Here is a 14,475-nt window from a genome sequence, read left to right on the forward strand (position 1 = left end):
TAAAGACAAAGGTGAGAATATAGAAAACTGGCAGTAGAATAGTTGACCCTTATGTGAAATCTAAAAACAAAAACAAAAATACTGAGCTCATAGATTCAGAGACCAGATTGGTGTTTGCCAAAAGCATTGGGTAACAGGTGAGTGAAATGGGTGAGAGGGTCAAAGGTACAAACTTTCAGTTATGAAATAAATAAGTCATGGGGTGTAATGTACTGCATGATGACTGTAGTCAATAATACTGTATTATTATACAGTATTATTTGAAAGTTGCTAAGAAAGTAGATCTTAAAAGTTATAAGAAAAAAATTGTAATTATATACAGTGACAGATGTTAACAACTTATTGTGGTGATCATTTCACAATATTTACAAATATTGAATCATTATGTTGTACTCTTGAAACTCATATAATATGCCAGATGTGCCTCAATTAAAAAGAAAGAAAAACGTTAAAAAAAACGTTGACCCTTTCCATTTGAAGAGAAATGTCTTTTTTTGAGGCTACAGGGCGCCAAGGGACAGATCATGAAGGACTTTACTATATCAGGAAACGTGAATTTTATTTGTAGCAACAGAAAGAGAATGAGTTCTCACAGATTGGGTAGGGGAGTAAAACAATTTGATTTGCATTTTAAAAATATCATGTTAGAGCAGGGGTTGGCAAACTATGAACCACAGGCAAACTATTTTTGGAAATGAAGTTTTATTGGAAGATAGCCACATCCATTCACTTACATTTTGTCTACAGTTGCTTTCATGCTCTGGCCAGATCTGATTAGTTATAGCAGAAACTGTATTGCTTGCAAAGCCTGAAATATTTACTATCTGGATCTTTATAGAAAAAGTTTATCAACTTCTCATGTAATGGATAGACCTGAGGGCTCTGAAAATAGGAAAACTAGTTAGGAGACTGTTGTAATAGATCAGGTGTTACAGAATGAAGAGAACATTGGAAAAACAGAAGAATTTGAACCTAAAGGATTTATCAACTACCTAATAAACAAATTTAACAAAGTTTCAAGATAGAAGACCGCTATAAAAAAATCAATTGTATTTTTATACACTGGCAATGATCAGTCTTAAAATGAAACTGAGACCATTTTATTTACAATAGCATCAAAAAGAATAAAATATTTAACTATAAATTTAAGGAGGTGTAAGACTTGTCCACTGAAAATTACAAAACATTGTCGAAAGAAATTAAAGAAGACCTAAATAAGTGGAAATATATCCCGTGTTTATGGATTGGAACACCTAGTGTTGTTAAAATGATAATACTCCCCAAAACAATCTACAAATTCAAACGCAATTTATATCAAAATCCCAGATACCTTTTTTTTTTTGCAGAAATGGACGAGCTGATCCTATGGAATTACAAGAGACCCCAAATAGCCAAAACAGCCTTGATAAAGAAGAACAATGTTTGAGGATGCACACTTCCCTAATTTCAAAACTTACTACAAAGCTAAAATAATGTGGTACCAGAATAAGACATATAGATCAATGTAATCAAATTGAGAGCTCAGAAATGAACTCATACTTCCGTGGTCCATTGATTTTCAACAAGAGATTCTAAGACCATTAAACGTGAAGAATGTTTAACAAATGGTACTGGAACAACTTGATATCCACAGGCAAAAGATTGAAGTAGGACTTCATTCTATATGTAAAAAATCTATCAAAATGGATCAACAAACCTAAATATAAGAGCTAAAACTATAAAATTCTTAGAAGAAAAAAATAAGAGTAACTTTATCACTTTGACTTCAGTAGTTGTTACTTAGACATGGCACCAAAAATACAAGCCACAAGAGAAAAATTAGGCTTCATCAAAACTAAACACTTTTGTTCATCAGAGGATACTATCAAGAAAGTAAAAAGGAAACCTACAGAATGAGAGTAAATATTTGAAAATCATATCTGATAAAAGCCGAGTTGGGAAAATGTTGTGAAACCAACTCTTACAACTCTACACAAAAAGACAAGCAACACAATTTTTTAAATGGGCAAAGGACTTGAATAAATGTTTCTCCAAAGAAGATATACTAATAGTCAAAAAGCATAGGAATAATTGTTCAGCATCATTAGTCATTAGGGAATTGAATATCAAACCTACAATGAAATGCCACATGACATCCACTAGGACAGCTATACTAATAAAAAATAAGTGTTGGCAAGGATATGAAGAAATTTGAACTCTCGTACATTGCTTTTGGGAATGTAAAATGGTACAGCCATGGTGGAAAACAGTTTGGTAGATCCTTAAACAGAATTACCACATATTCAACAGAATTGAAGACATGTTTACACAAAAATTTGTGCATGAATGTTCATAGCAGTATTGTTCAAAATAGCCAAAAAATGGACCAATCTAAATGTTTATCAGCTGATTAATGGATAAAGAAATTATAGTATATCCATACAATGTAATAATATTCAGCCGTTAAAAGGAATGAAGTACTGATACATGGTACAATGTGGATGGACCTCCACAACATTATATTAATTTAAAGAAATCTGACACAGAAGGTCATATACCATATGATTGAATTTATATAAAATGCCCAGAATAGGTAACTCCATAGGACAGTATGGGAGGGAGGTAGAATGGGAGTGACTCATTTGGGGGAAATTAAAATGTTCTGGAATTAGATAGTGGTGGTGGTTTTACAACATTGTGAATATACTCAAAACCATCGAATTGTATACTTTAAAATGCTTAATATGTGAATTTTATGTTACATGAATTTTACCTCAGTTTTTAAAAAGAGTAGATAAGAGCTTATTGGATTAACTAAGGTTGGGTGTTAGATATAAAGGACAAGTGTGTAAGGAATTTGAAGACTGAAAACAGTGCTGAAAGTGATTTACCATGAAATTAAGCTGTATAGAGAAGCTGCAAAGGGACTTCACAAGAGGTGATAGACTGGGAGAAAATTGAGGAATCAATGTCCTGTGATGGGACTTGGATAAAAGTTGGAGAATATGCTACGAGCAAGAAAGTGAAAATTGAAAGAACAGGAAAACGTAGTTAGAGATTGACATATTCAAGTTTGTTCTCATAGTAGAGCAATTCTAGGTAATAAGGACTCAAGTGTGAAAAAGGAAGTAGCTCGATTATTGATGGTTTTTAGAAATAAGGATATCCGGGGTCGTCAGGCTGGGTTGTCTGTGCCAGTGTTGAAGTAACCTGTCATAATACTGGTGGGATTCAGGGTAGAAAGCAATAATGTAAGTTAAATAACCAGTTTTTATTGTCCTAGTACAATTATTTAATGTGTCACTTACAGTAGACTACAGGATCTCTGAGGGCAGGTATTGTGTACCTCACACATAAGAGATGCTCAGTAAATATGTTTTGAATAAATGAGCAATTGCTTAGTCTATTACGACATCAAGAAGGCCATAGGTCAGTGGCGTGAACTTCTAAGAAAAATTTTTCTACAAAAGTAGAAAAATCTTTATGAGGATGTGAGAATAGAGAAGTACGAGTATGTGAAAACAACTTCACAAACCATAGTACGAAGGGGTGGCTTTGATGAAAGCCAAGATCTGTTTTAGATTAGAAGAAGTAATATTCTACAAAGAGCTTAAGAATGCATATGAATTTTTCTCTGAATGGAATGGGGGTTTCTTAGAACACACTTGTAAAGGTACAAGAAGGAGGTCAACAGGGAAGAAGAATTAAGAGAAGGAAACGGTATTCAGTGAGGGCCATTAATAAGGGAGTAGCTGATTGGAGCCTCTTGGAGATATCTCACATCTTTCCAAGAGTGACAAGAATAAGAAACAGTGTTGTATTGACTGTCCTAGGGATTATGGGACTGAGCTGACTGAGGTTTCACAAAGTGTTATATACCCGAATAATGTTAATAGACTATAATCTTTTGTCAGCATTCAAATAGTATGTTGCTGAGAAATTTGGATTTTTTCTTCAAATTCTGCCTTTATTTACAAAATGGTCTCAAAAAGTATTTCCTACATTGTTTCTATTTTTTCTTATTTCATCCTGAGTCAATGAAAACTTCCCCACAGACTAGTATTGGTTTACAGTCTGGCATTTAAGGATTATTGATGTAACTAATGAATCTTGGAGAAAATTTAGGACAGTAGTCCTTGGGTATGCTTCTCACCAAAGGACTGGAGAAGAGAGGTGGTTGCTGCTCAGATTTTTACGTTTCTCGAAAGAGTAGTTCAAAGTGACCAGACTACTTAAGTCTGTGTGTAGCATATTGGAATTTAGAGGAAAGGAACCGTTGAGTAGAATTTTCCCCAAAGTGTTTGAGGAGGGATTGATTGGATAAAATATTCTTAGCTCCTAGTAGAATTACAGCCTGTGATGACTAAGCCTTAGGCTTTAGTTTTAACAGGATTAAAGTTATTTTTTGGAATCTGCTATAACCACAGATGAGGCCTCAAAATGTTATTTTGGCCCTCTTCCCTCTGATCCAGTTCTCAATCCCTGGTAGAGTATCAGAATCACTTTTAGAACTTTTTAAAAATACAAGATCTGGGCCCCACCCTTGGAGATTCTGGTCACTGGTAGAGCCTGACGTCATTATTTTTTCAAAGTTTTTAAAGATGATTCCTGTAAATAGCATGTTAAAATTACTGCTGTAATCATGAAAAGTTTTGCCAAGACAAAGCTTTCTCCCTGATGTTTTCTTTTATCTTTCTCAGATATACCCTGCAAGGATTCTGTCCTACTCCAGAAGGGGAGCATCAAGGAGAAAAAGGAAGCTGACTCACTAACGGGCAAATTTCAGGTGAATTAGGATTCCACTCTACTGAAATGACCTGGTTCTTTTTCTTTCTTTCTTTCTTTTTTTTTTTGGTTTGGCCTTTGAACTTTTGCCAAACAAAGCTCCATGTAAGGACATGAGATTTGTTTTCCCACAGGATATTGGACCTAATTTAGTTGGCGATAGACTCTTTGGAAAATATAATTTTGGCATATTTTCTGTGCATCTATTCCTTCAAGATTATAGTTGATAATTGAAGGTATAGAAATAGAGCCTACCCAAAGAGTGTTTAGAAGTGAAGGGAGCTAAGGGCAGAATCCTGACCAATGTCATTTAATCTGCAGGAGCAGAAGAAACCTCAAAGGATACTGAAATGAAAGGACCAAAATGGTAGAGGAAAACCAGGAAAATATGATGTCACTGAAAGCAAAGGATGAGAATATTTCAAGGAGAAATCCTTTAAAGTTCAAGGGAATTCAGCCTGAGTAGTGTCTTTTCACTCACCATCATGGAGATACTAACATGCATGGAGTAGAAGCCAGGTTGCAGAGAGTTGAGGAAAGAGGAGGAGAGACCATAGGTAAAAATGATTGTAGACAACTTATTTACACAGATGGGCTCTGAAATAAAGGAAGGGAAGGAATTTGTATATTTCAGTGTTATTGAAAGTGCCAATAATTACAAGGTTGGGAATTCTGGAGAGAGAAGTGCAACAGCTGATGGTATGAGGGCCCTTATGACAATTATTTATGCAGTGCCTAATATGCCAAACACTTTTCTAAGGGCTGGCAATATGATGGTAAATGAATCAAAACTTTTGCCTTTGTGGACATTACATTTTAGTAGAAGTAGGCAACCATGAGCAAATAAAATATTGCAGATAGTAATAATTATTACAAAGAAAAGAAACATAATGCAATAGAAACTGATGATGAGGATGGCTGCTTTGAGTAATGAGAAGGGCCTGTCTGACAAGGTGACATTGGGATGCAAGACCTGAAGGTTAGCAGGCTGCATTTATTTCTCAATTAGAGAAAATGCCTTGTGTCTTCTGCTAGCGGAGCCTGCATCTTCATTACATATTTCCCTCAAATCGCTCTTAAAATTCTTCATGTTCTTTTTTATGTAAATTATTTGTACTCTGTAATAATTTTTTTCCATAATTATTCTGTCTTTTTCTCCTCAACCAAAATGTGAGATAATCTAGAGTTAGGATTATGCTTCATTTTGCTTTCGTAGCCCTCACAGAGCACCAAGTCGATAGGCTCCTAATGTAACTTGATTTTTTATTATTTAGAACCCCAAACATTGTCCTATCAGTTTTTCACATATTCTGGCTACCTACCCTTTTCTTTCCACGTTCATTTCCTCTTTAGTAATATTTTTGGGAGTGACTTTTGATTAAAAAGGAACTTAATGTTTTAGGAACCAGTGACATTCAAAGATGTGGTTGTGGAATTCAGCGAGGAAGAGTGGGGGCACCTGGACCCTGCTGTAAAGAGCCTGTACAGGGATGTGATGCTGGAGAACTACAGGAACCTGAATTCATTACGTAAAGGTGGCTTCTATGTATTTACCTAATCTGCCCATTAGTAGTCTCTTCATCTACTGTTAAAAACTATAGGACTGCTGAAGCGGTTAAGGGCATTTGGGTTTGGGTTCAGATTTCCTAATGTCCTTTGGGCACAATGGAAGATTTTCCTGCTGTATCTGGTTGAAAGCCCTTTCTGATGTAGAGTTAGAAATGCACAGATCTGTGGTGATCTCTGGCCTTATCTTTCAGAAACTCTTAATCTACTATACATAGGGATGGAATTCTCTTCCCTACAAAAATGCCTGAAGTTTCATGTATGTTTGTTTTTGTTTTCATTTTCCCTATGAATAGAGCACCTATTTTCCAAACCAGATGAGGTCCCCAAGTTGGAGTGTAAGAAAAAAAGATGGATAACAGAGCAAGAAATCCCAAGAACAATTGTTTTTGGTAAGAACCATGCAAATATGAAGCATTTGTAAAAAGCTTCTGTTTGTTAAATATATAATGTACAACTCAGCTTTTGAGGTGACAACAAAACTACCTAAAAAAGTCATCATTGCTTTTCATTCACAGATTCTTTTTCTTGTGTGGACAAACAAAATAGTGTTAGAAACAGACATTTAAAGCTGTGTGGCCTATCTGCCAGTTTTCTGATCCTTAACAGAGTTTGTAACAGTATCTACCTCAGTGTTACTTTGAGGATTAAATGAACTGATATGTGCAACACACTTAGAATAGTGCCTGGCACGTGACAAGTGCTATATAAATGAATATCAGCCAGCATAACATTAAATGATATTCTTTCTTTTAAAGAAAACACTGCTTTATCCTAGAGTGGCTTCAATAATCTTCCATTTTTCCATCTTTTACTACAGAGCTCCTTAACTTGTGCCTTAACTCCCTACTCTCATCATAATCTCTTTATTCTTATTAACATTTAGTTTGTGAGAGATTATAAATTATTGTGGGTGGGCTTAATGTAAATTTTAACAGGTATGGAAAAGTATGAAGAGGAATATCACTCACCCCATTACCTCACTATCCAGAGCTATGTAATATTAACACTTGCTTAGTTTTATTTTTTTAATTAATTTATTTGTTTATTTTATTAAAAATTATTGAGGTGACATTGATCAACAACATCCAATAAGTTTCAGGTGTACAATTCAACAGTAAGGCAGATAAATATTGCATTATGTGTTCACCTCCTATAGTTAGATTTCTTTCTGTCACCACATATTTGACCCCTTTTACCTTATCTACCTCTCCCCTTTCCCTCTGGTAATCACTAATCCACTATCCATGAGTCTCTGTTTGTTTGTTGCTTTTAGATTTATATCTCACATATGAGTGATATTATGTGGTTTTCAACTTTTTCTATCTGACTTATTTCGGTTAGCATGATTGTCTCAAGATCCATCCATGTTGTCCCAAATGACAGTATTTCATCTTTTCTAATAGCTAATATTCCATTGTATATATGTACCACATCTTCTTTATCCAATCATCTATTGTAGGACACTGGTTGCTTTCCTGCCCTGGCCACTGTGAATAATGCTGCTATGAACATCAATGTGCACATATCTTTTTGGATAAACACTTTCAAGTTTTTTGGGTAAATACCCAGTAGAAGGATTGCTGGGTCATATGGTAGTTAAATTCTTAGTTTTTTGAGGAAACTCCATACTGTTTTTCATAGTGGTTATACCAATTTACAGTCCCACTTGCAGTGTACGAGGGTTCCTTTTTCTGTAAAACCTCTTCAACACTTGTTATTACTTGTCCTGTTGATGATTCTAACACGTAACACTTGCTTAATTTTCTCAAGTTATTTTTTTGTTTGTTTGTGATGATGCGTCTCTTTGGCTTATGAAGATTTCTTTTATTCCAGAAGGGTTCATCAGGAATATGTCATTATATGTTCTGCTTTTCTCATCTAATGTAATATCCTGAGCAATAGCCTATTTCACTAAATAGTCTGTAAAATGTGGTTTCTAATTTACTTATAACATTTCATCACATACCTGTATCAATATATTTAACCATTCCTCCCTGCCACTCCCAACTGTTAAGTATTTAGGTCGATGCCAATTTTTTAGGTATATCTGATGACTTCCATAGGATACTGTTTTAGAAGTGGAACTTCAGCATCAAGGGGTATAAATATATTTAACTGTCTTGTTATAGTGTGCCACATTGTCTACAGAAAGGTTATACCAATTCAGACTCTCACTAATAATAAGAGTATTATCTCTCTATTTCTTAAATATCTATTTATTGCTATCACTCTAGCAAACACCTGGGTATTGTTAATTAAAATCTATATTAATTTGATAGGAAAATTACTTTATTTATTCCTTTCTAAGATAAATCTTCTCCCTCAGTTATCTTTTGGATCCTCTTTCAGTAAAATGATCTTTCTTCTGTTCTTTGCATTGTCGACTCCTGTTCTTCCTTTGGATCACAAAAGGGTCACAATTCCTCAGGGAGACCTTTCTTGACTACATTAGTTTTTTCTGTTATATACTCCCATAGCACCATATTCTTCCCCTTTTAGCACTCATTACAATTATATTTTACATGTATCTGTGTGAGTTTTTGTCTCCCACACCAGGCTTTATGTTCCCGGAGGGTAGGGACCATGTCTCTTTTGTCCTTTATATCTAGCCCTTAACATGTATATAGGAGCCAAAGAAAAAATGGGTAGATGGATAGATACTAGATGAGAAAGGTAAAAATTATTTTATTCATTTTTGTTATTTGTGATTCAGAAAGTGGTTTTATGTCCTTTATTAAAAATTTAGTGGTTTTTAATTAATATATTAAGATCTTATGTAAGTTCTCACTATTGCCCATGGTTATGGCAAATGAGATATCTCTAAGGTATTCTCCTTTTTTATTATTTTATTAATGGTGTCTGCTACACATATTTTTAAAATTTATGTTATCAGACATGTTCCTCTGTTGTTTTATATCTGTTAATTTTATACAGAATAATTTTTCCATCCTCAAACCAAGAAACTTATTTCCTGATTTTATTCTAATTTTATCATTTAAATATAATACTTTACTCAGTCTGGAATTTACTTCAGTAAATACACATAATTTATTTTCCCAAATAGTTAATGGATTCTGGTGAATTAAAGATGGCCACAAAATCATCGTCACTCTCTTCATCAAGATATAGACTTTGTTTCCCCTCCCGTTGAATCGAAGCTGGCACCAGACTGTTTAATCACTAAAATGCAGCAGAAGTGACACTGTGCCAGTTTTAAGTCTAGTTTGTAATAAAACTTTCAGCTTTCACTTTTTTTCTCTTGGAAGTCAGCAGCCACTAGTTCAACTATCCCGATATTGCCATACTTGTGAGAAGCCCAGCTTAGCCACATGGAACACACACACACACACACACACACACACACACACACACACACACTTTAAAGGCTCACCAAATGAATCGGATGCACATCTAGATTTAAAAGCCAGTCATCCAAGTTTATTAAAGATAGTATAAGGTAAATTTGGACGGAGAATATAAAACCAAATTTTAGACAGCAAAATTAACTATTTGGAACCTATGGATTTTAATCTGTAAGGACAGGTAAGCTCCTGAAGTTATTTGAGAAGTTGAAAGAAATTGTCAGATGGTCCAAAGAAAGGCAGAGATGGTTCAGCACGGTCTGGTCTCCAGGAGATATGTAGGCAGAGCCCCAGGATTGGTACTATAGGCTAAAGTTTAAAGTGTCCATTTTTGTTTTAAGTTAAAGACAGGAACAAAGTCTTATAGATAAAAAATAACTTGTGACTTTGGAATTAATGGTCAGGAATAAGCTAGTGACTTGAAATCTATTTAGTGACAGCAAAAGGAGAATAAATCATGGGTTAATATATGAAAAGACAGTGGCATTACCACTAAAATCAACAGGTAAGAATACCTATTACCATAATCACTTAATATTGCTGAAAGACTTAACTAATGAAAGATAAATGAAACATGAGAAATTTAATTAGAAGAAAAAGCTATTATTTGCAAGTGATAACTTTTCGTTTAGAAAATCTGAAAGACTCAGCATCAAAACTATTACATCTGTTAAGAGTTTTGTGGGTGGCCATATAAAATTAAAATATCAGTAGCTTTCCTACATATTAAAACTAAGTGACTTAAAAATAACAAAATGCATAAAAGTGATTTTAAAAGGAATGAGGAAGTAATATGAAATATGAGTTGTGCAAATATGAGGAGAATAACCAAGATTTCTTTAGGAAAATACAATTAAGAATGTTGCTATTCAATAAATACTGCCAGAAATATAAAGAATAATCATTATTCAACATCTCTTTATGGATTCTAGTGTGAATATGAGAACAACAATGACTTATTAAACATTTAGGGAAGTTCTTTCCACATAGACTATGATATCTCAGGCTCTTATTTGTTGGGTTGGAAGAGAGTAGGATAGTCAGGTAAAGATGTCCTGTAGACTTATAAAAAACTAAGGTTGATAGTATAGGTGAGACTACAAAGCGGAAGATGCAATTTGGCTGTCAATAAAGCATGGAAGATAAAAACATTAGATATACCTGAAGTTATGTGGAAAAGGAGATAGTGAAAGTTTAATTTTTAAAAAATTGCTGGAACGTACAGTGTACCTGGTATATTTATACAGAAGCTTATTGAAAAAGAAATTTAGAGAAGGGATGTGGAACATTATTAAATGAAACAAACTGAAGACGGGTGAAAAGAAAAGAACGTAATCTTAATCAGAACAGGTAAAGTTTTGAGTTCTAGGAAATACTTAGGAAAATATCATAGCACTGTTAGAATCAAGAGTGATTTTGAACCTAGAAAAAGGATGGTTTCCCTCCCATGTATATTAGCAGTTTTTTTCTGCCTTTGTTAAATACGGAGAATAATTGCAGCTATATGGAAAATAGGGGCACTGTGATGGCAAGTTTACTTTTAGCTGGTTAAGGTATAGTACCTGTAAATGTAGACATGTTCCTAAAGGTATGGTTAGATTGATGTTTTAGAAGAGATTATTTATTATTGGCGAATAGCTTGGGTTAAAAGAGACAAGGTGCTAGAGAAAGGAAAAGTAAGTATAACCTTCACAGACGAATTATGAACCAGTGATAATGTAAACTAGGATATGCCACCCCATTCCATTTCATATGCTGGTTTTTACCCAAGCCCTATGTATTCACCTTAATGTTCCTGAATACCTCTCCTCCTATGATCTAACTTTTAAAAATATTTTTGCCCATTTATTCTGAAATTCTGCTTTTCTAGCCTTGCCTCACATTTCCCTTCTGTATTTAAGGCCCATAAAATATGCATATCCTCTTATGTGGTTTAGCCTCCTTTTCCTAATCAATTTCTATTCTTCCTGTTTGTGGATTTTTTTTATTTCTTTTTAGACAGACAGACAATTTCAGAAAATCAAGATTCAGTTCTGAAGCAGAGAATTTCTGGAGAAGAATCATCCCATGGAGTGATTATGACAAGACTAACCCAAAGTGGACCTTCTATAGCCTGGAAAAGTGATGATTGGGATCATTGGGACATAAATTTGCCTCAAGGAGCTTTCATTCATAAGACAGTGTACACTGAGGAGGGAGACTTTGAATGTAGTGAAAATAAAAATTTTGACGTTAAGTCAGTTAACTTAGTTTTTGATAAACAACAAGGAATTCCTATGAGAAAGGAGTCCCTAAAATGTGATAAGTTTAAAACTCAGTTCAAATTTAATTTAGACTCAGTAGGTAAGCAACATTCAGAATATAATGAATGTGAGAGTGCCATGAGACTGAGTATAGATATTCGTCACCCAAAAAGTCATACCACAATGAATTCCTATGAATGTTATCAGTGTGGGAAAGCCTTCAGCCGTAGTTCATCTCTTATTCGACATCAGATTATTCACACAGGAGAGAAACCCTATAAATGCAGTGAATGTGGGAGATTCTTCAACAGACGTACAAACCTCACTAAGCATCAAAAACTTCATACTGAGGCAAAGGCCTACGAAGGCAATAAATGTGGAATCACATTCAGTAAGAGTGAAGACAGTAATAAACATCCAAGTCTCCATCCTGGAGATAATGCCTATGAATGTGTTAACTGTGGAAAGTCCTTCAACCGGAGCTCTTCGCTTATTCGACATCAAATGATTCATACTGGAGAGAAACCATTTAAATGTAAGGAATGTGAGAAAACCTTTAACAGGAGTTCAAACCTTACTAAACACCAAAAACTTCATACTCGGGAGAAGTCCTATAACAGGAAGAAATGTGGCCTTACTTTCAGTCAGAGTGCAGAACTCATTCACCATCCATGAATTTATGCTGAAAGGAATCCTATGAAAGTCAAGTGGAAGAAAATTTATCATAGATTATTCTTTAATTGATAGGACAGAATTAATTTCGGAGAGAAATATGTTACTGGATAGAAATCTGAGGGAGCTTTTCCAGGCTTCCAGATGAAGCCACAGGGTTTGGCGTTAAACATACCACCATACAAGTATTTGTCTATCATTATTCTGAGGTCCATTACCATCATCTTTCCTTAGTTCATAAATAGGACCTATTTTACTTGATATATTGATGAGGTACATATTAGGGAGGAGCCAAGCAATATCTTTGGACTTGATATTTAATAAAACTCAAACTTTAAATTCTTATAAGAAGGTGACAAGAAACTAAGAGCTCACAGGTATATAGGAGGACATTTCTAAGGACTTAATTCTGAATTAATAGCAAAGACCAGAGTGACAGCCAGTACTCCACCCATGATAATATCCTTGGCTGTCCTGGGGCTGGATGGGGACTAGAATTGGAAGAGAGTTATCATCTGCAATGGGAAGTGAATATGTTATTGCTAATCTACCTGTATTCTTTAATGTCTGTATTTTTTTTTTTTAAGTATTCTTTGGGATCGAAGCTGGAGAGACATTCATAGCCCTAACTCTATCACTTATCCTAAACATTAAAAGGTCAATAAAGTGTCCTACTACTTTGTAAACCAGAACTGCCTCTTTATTCTATAAATTGCTTCAGGATCCAAAAAGTTCTTGAGCTAAGAAGCTTATCTTAACCTGCCCAAAACGATTCATAGTGTAGACAATCCCAATGAATGATGACGATGGCTTTTTGTCAGTTGATACCCTGTTCAAAAGCAGAAAATGTATACTGGTGTGAACCCCTATGATGAGTTAATGTGGAAAATTATTCTGTGTTCATTTGTTCATTCTTTACATCACAGCACAAAGTTATATTAAGACAAAACTCTACACAAGTATTTGGTATGGAATTCCTATAAACATGAGGCAACTTGTTTAGATGATCCTAACAAGAGAAAAACACCCTGAATGTAAGAAATTCTTGAGGTATATAGTTCAGTCACTTATCAGAGCAATTTCATGGTTAATATAATATATTCTGACATTCTCAGGCGTTCTGAATCTAATAGTTCATTTTTTTTTTTAATAAGCTGTTATTTGGGGCAGTTTAAAAAGTGCTATTTTTATTTTTTATCTTTTCTCTCAACAGCGAGGTATTTGGGTCTAAGTAAAATGCTTATTTTTTTTCCCTAAATTTCTAAACATTCTAAAAAATAAAGATGTTTACTATTGACTGTATCAAATGTACATAGCTTCAAAGAATGCTTCTTTAGAGGGTATTTAAAGTTTAATTTTTGCAGAACATTTATAGCCAATTAATACCTTCCCCCCAACCTTTTCCCAGAAACCTATTTAATATATATTTGAATTATATTGTATGCATTCAAGGGCACATATCTAAGCTGAACATGTAGAAAGAGTGGAAATTAGCTAGATTGTGTGGGGTGGAAGGTGGGACTGTTAGGAGAGATGATAAAGGAAAAACAGGAGTACAAAGCTATAGAGGGGTGAGGGCATGGCATCAGAAGTTCACTGGCTGAAACATGGCTCTGGAAAAGAATGGGGCAGTAAGACATCGAGGTGAAGCTATAGAGAGACTCAAAAGCCAGATCATGAAAGGCTTGTAAGCCACCTTAGAAGTTTGGACTGTACCCTAAAACTAATGGCAAAAGATAAAATTCTTATCTTCAAAATTATTTAGTGCTCTGAAAGTGCTAATTGAAATGAGAGAAGGAAAGTAAATGGAAATTGGAAAGGAGAAAAATCTTGCTGATGATATGGTAGACCATCAGGACAACCTA

The 14,475-nt window shown here is 34.5% G+C and overlaps 1 protein-coding gene across 5 annotated transcripts in view; it reads left to right on the top strand.

Annotated features, from left to right (window-relative positions):
• Window positions 1–13,299, top strand: part of ZNF215 (zinc finger protein 215) — a 19,779-nt gene extending 6,480 nt beyond the window's left edge. For 4 of the 5 annotated variants that reach the window (XM_023525071.1, XM_011383484.2, XM_023525069.1 and 1 more), the window contains 4 exons: window positions 4,680–4,765; window positions 6,167–6,299; window positions 6,627–6,722; window positions 11,694–13,299. In XM_023525071.1, coding sequence (XP_023380839.1) covers window positions 6,260–6,299; window positions 6,627–6,722; window positions 11,694–12,613 — 1,056 coding nt within the window. In that variant the 5' untranslated portion in view covers window positions 4,680–4,765; window positions 6,167–6,259 and the 3' untranslated portion in view covers window positions 12,614–13,299. The remainder of the gene's footprint in view (window positions 1–4,679; window positions 4,766–6,166; window positions 6,300–6,626; window positions 6,723–11,693) is intronic. The other variant, XM_011383485.2, reaches the window with a different exon arrangement.
• The last annotated feature ends 1,176 nt before the right edge of the window (window positions 13,300–14,475 follow it).

The sequence above is a fragment of the Pteropus vampyrus genome, unplaced genomic scaffold, assembly GCF_000151845.1.
Source record: "Pteropus vampyrus isolate Shadow unplaced genomic scaffold, Pvam_2.0 Scaffold522, whole genome shotgun sequence".
In the NCBI taxonomy this organism is placed as follows: domain Eukaryota; kingdom Metazoa; phylum Chordata; class Mammalia; order Chiroptera; family Pteropodidae; genus Pteropus; species Pteropus vampyrus.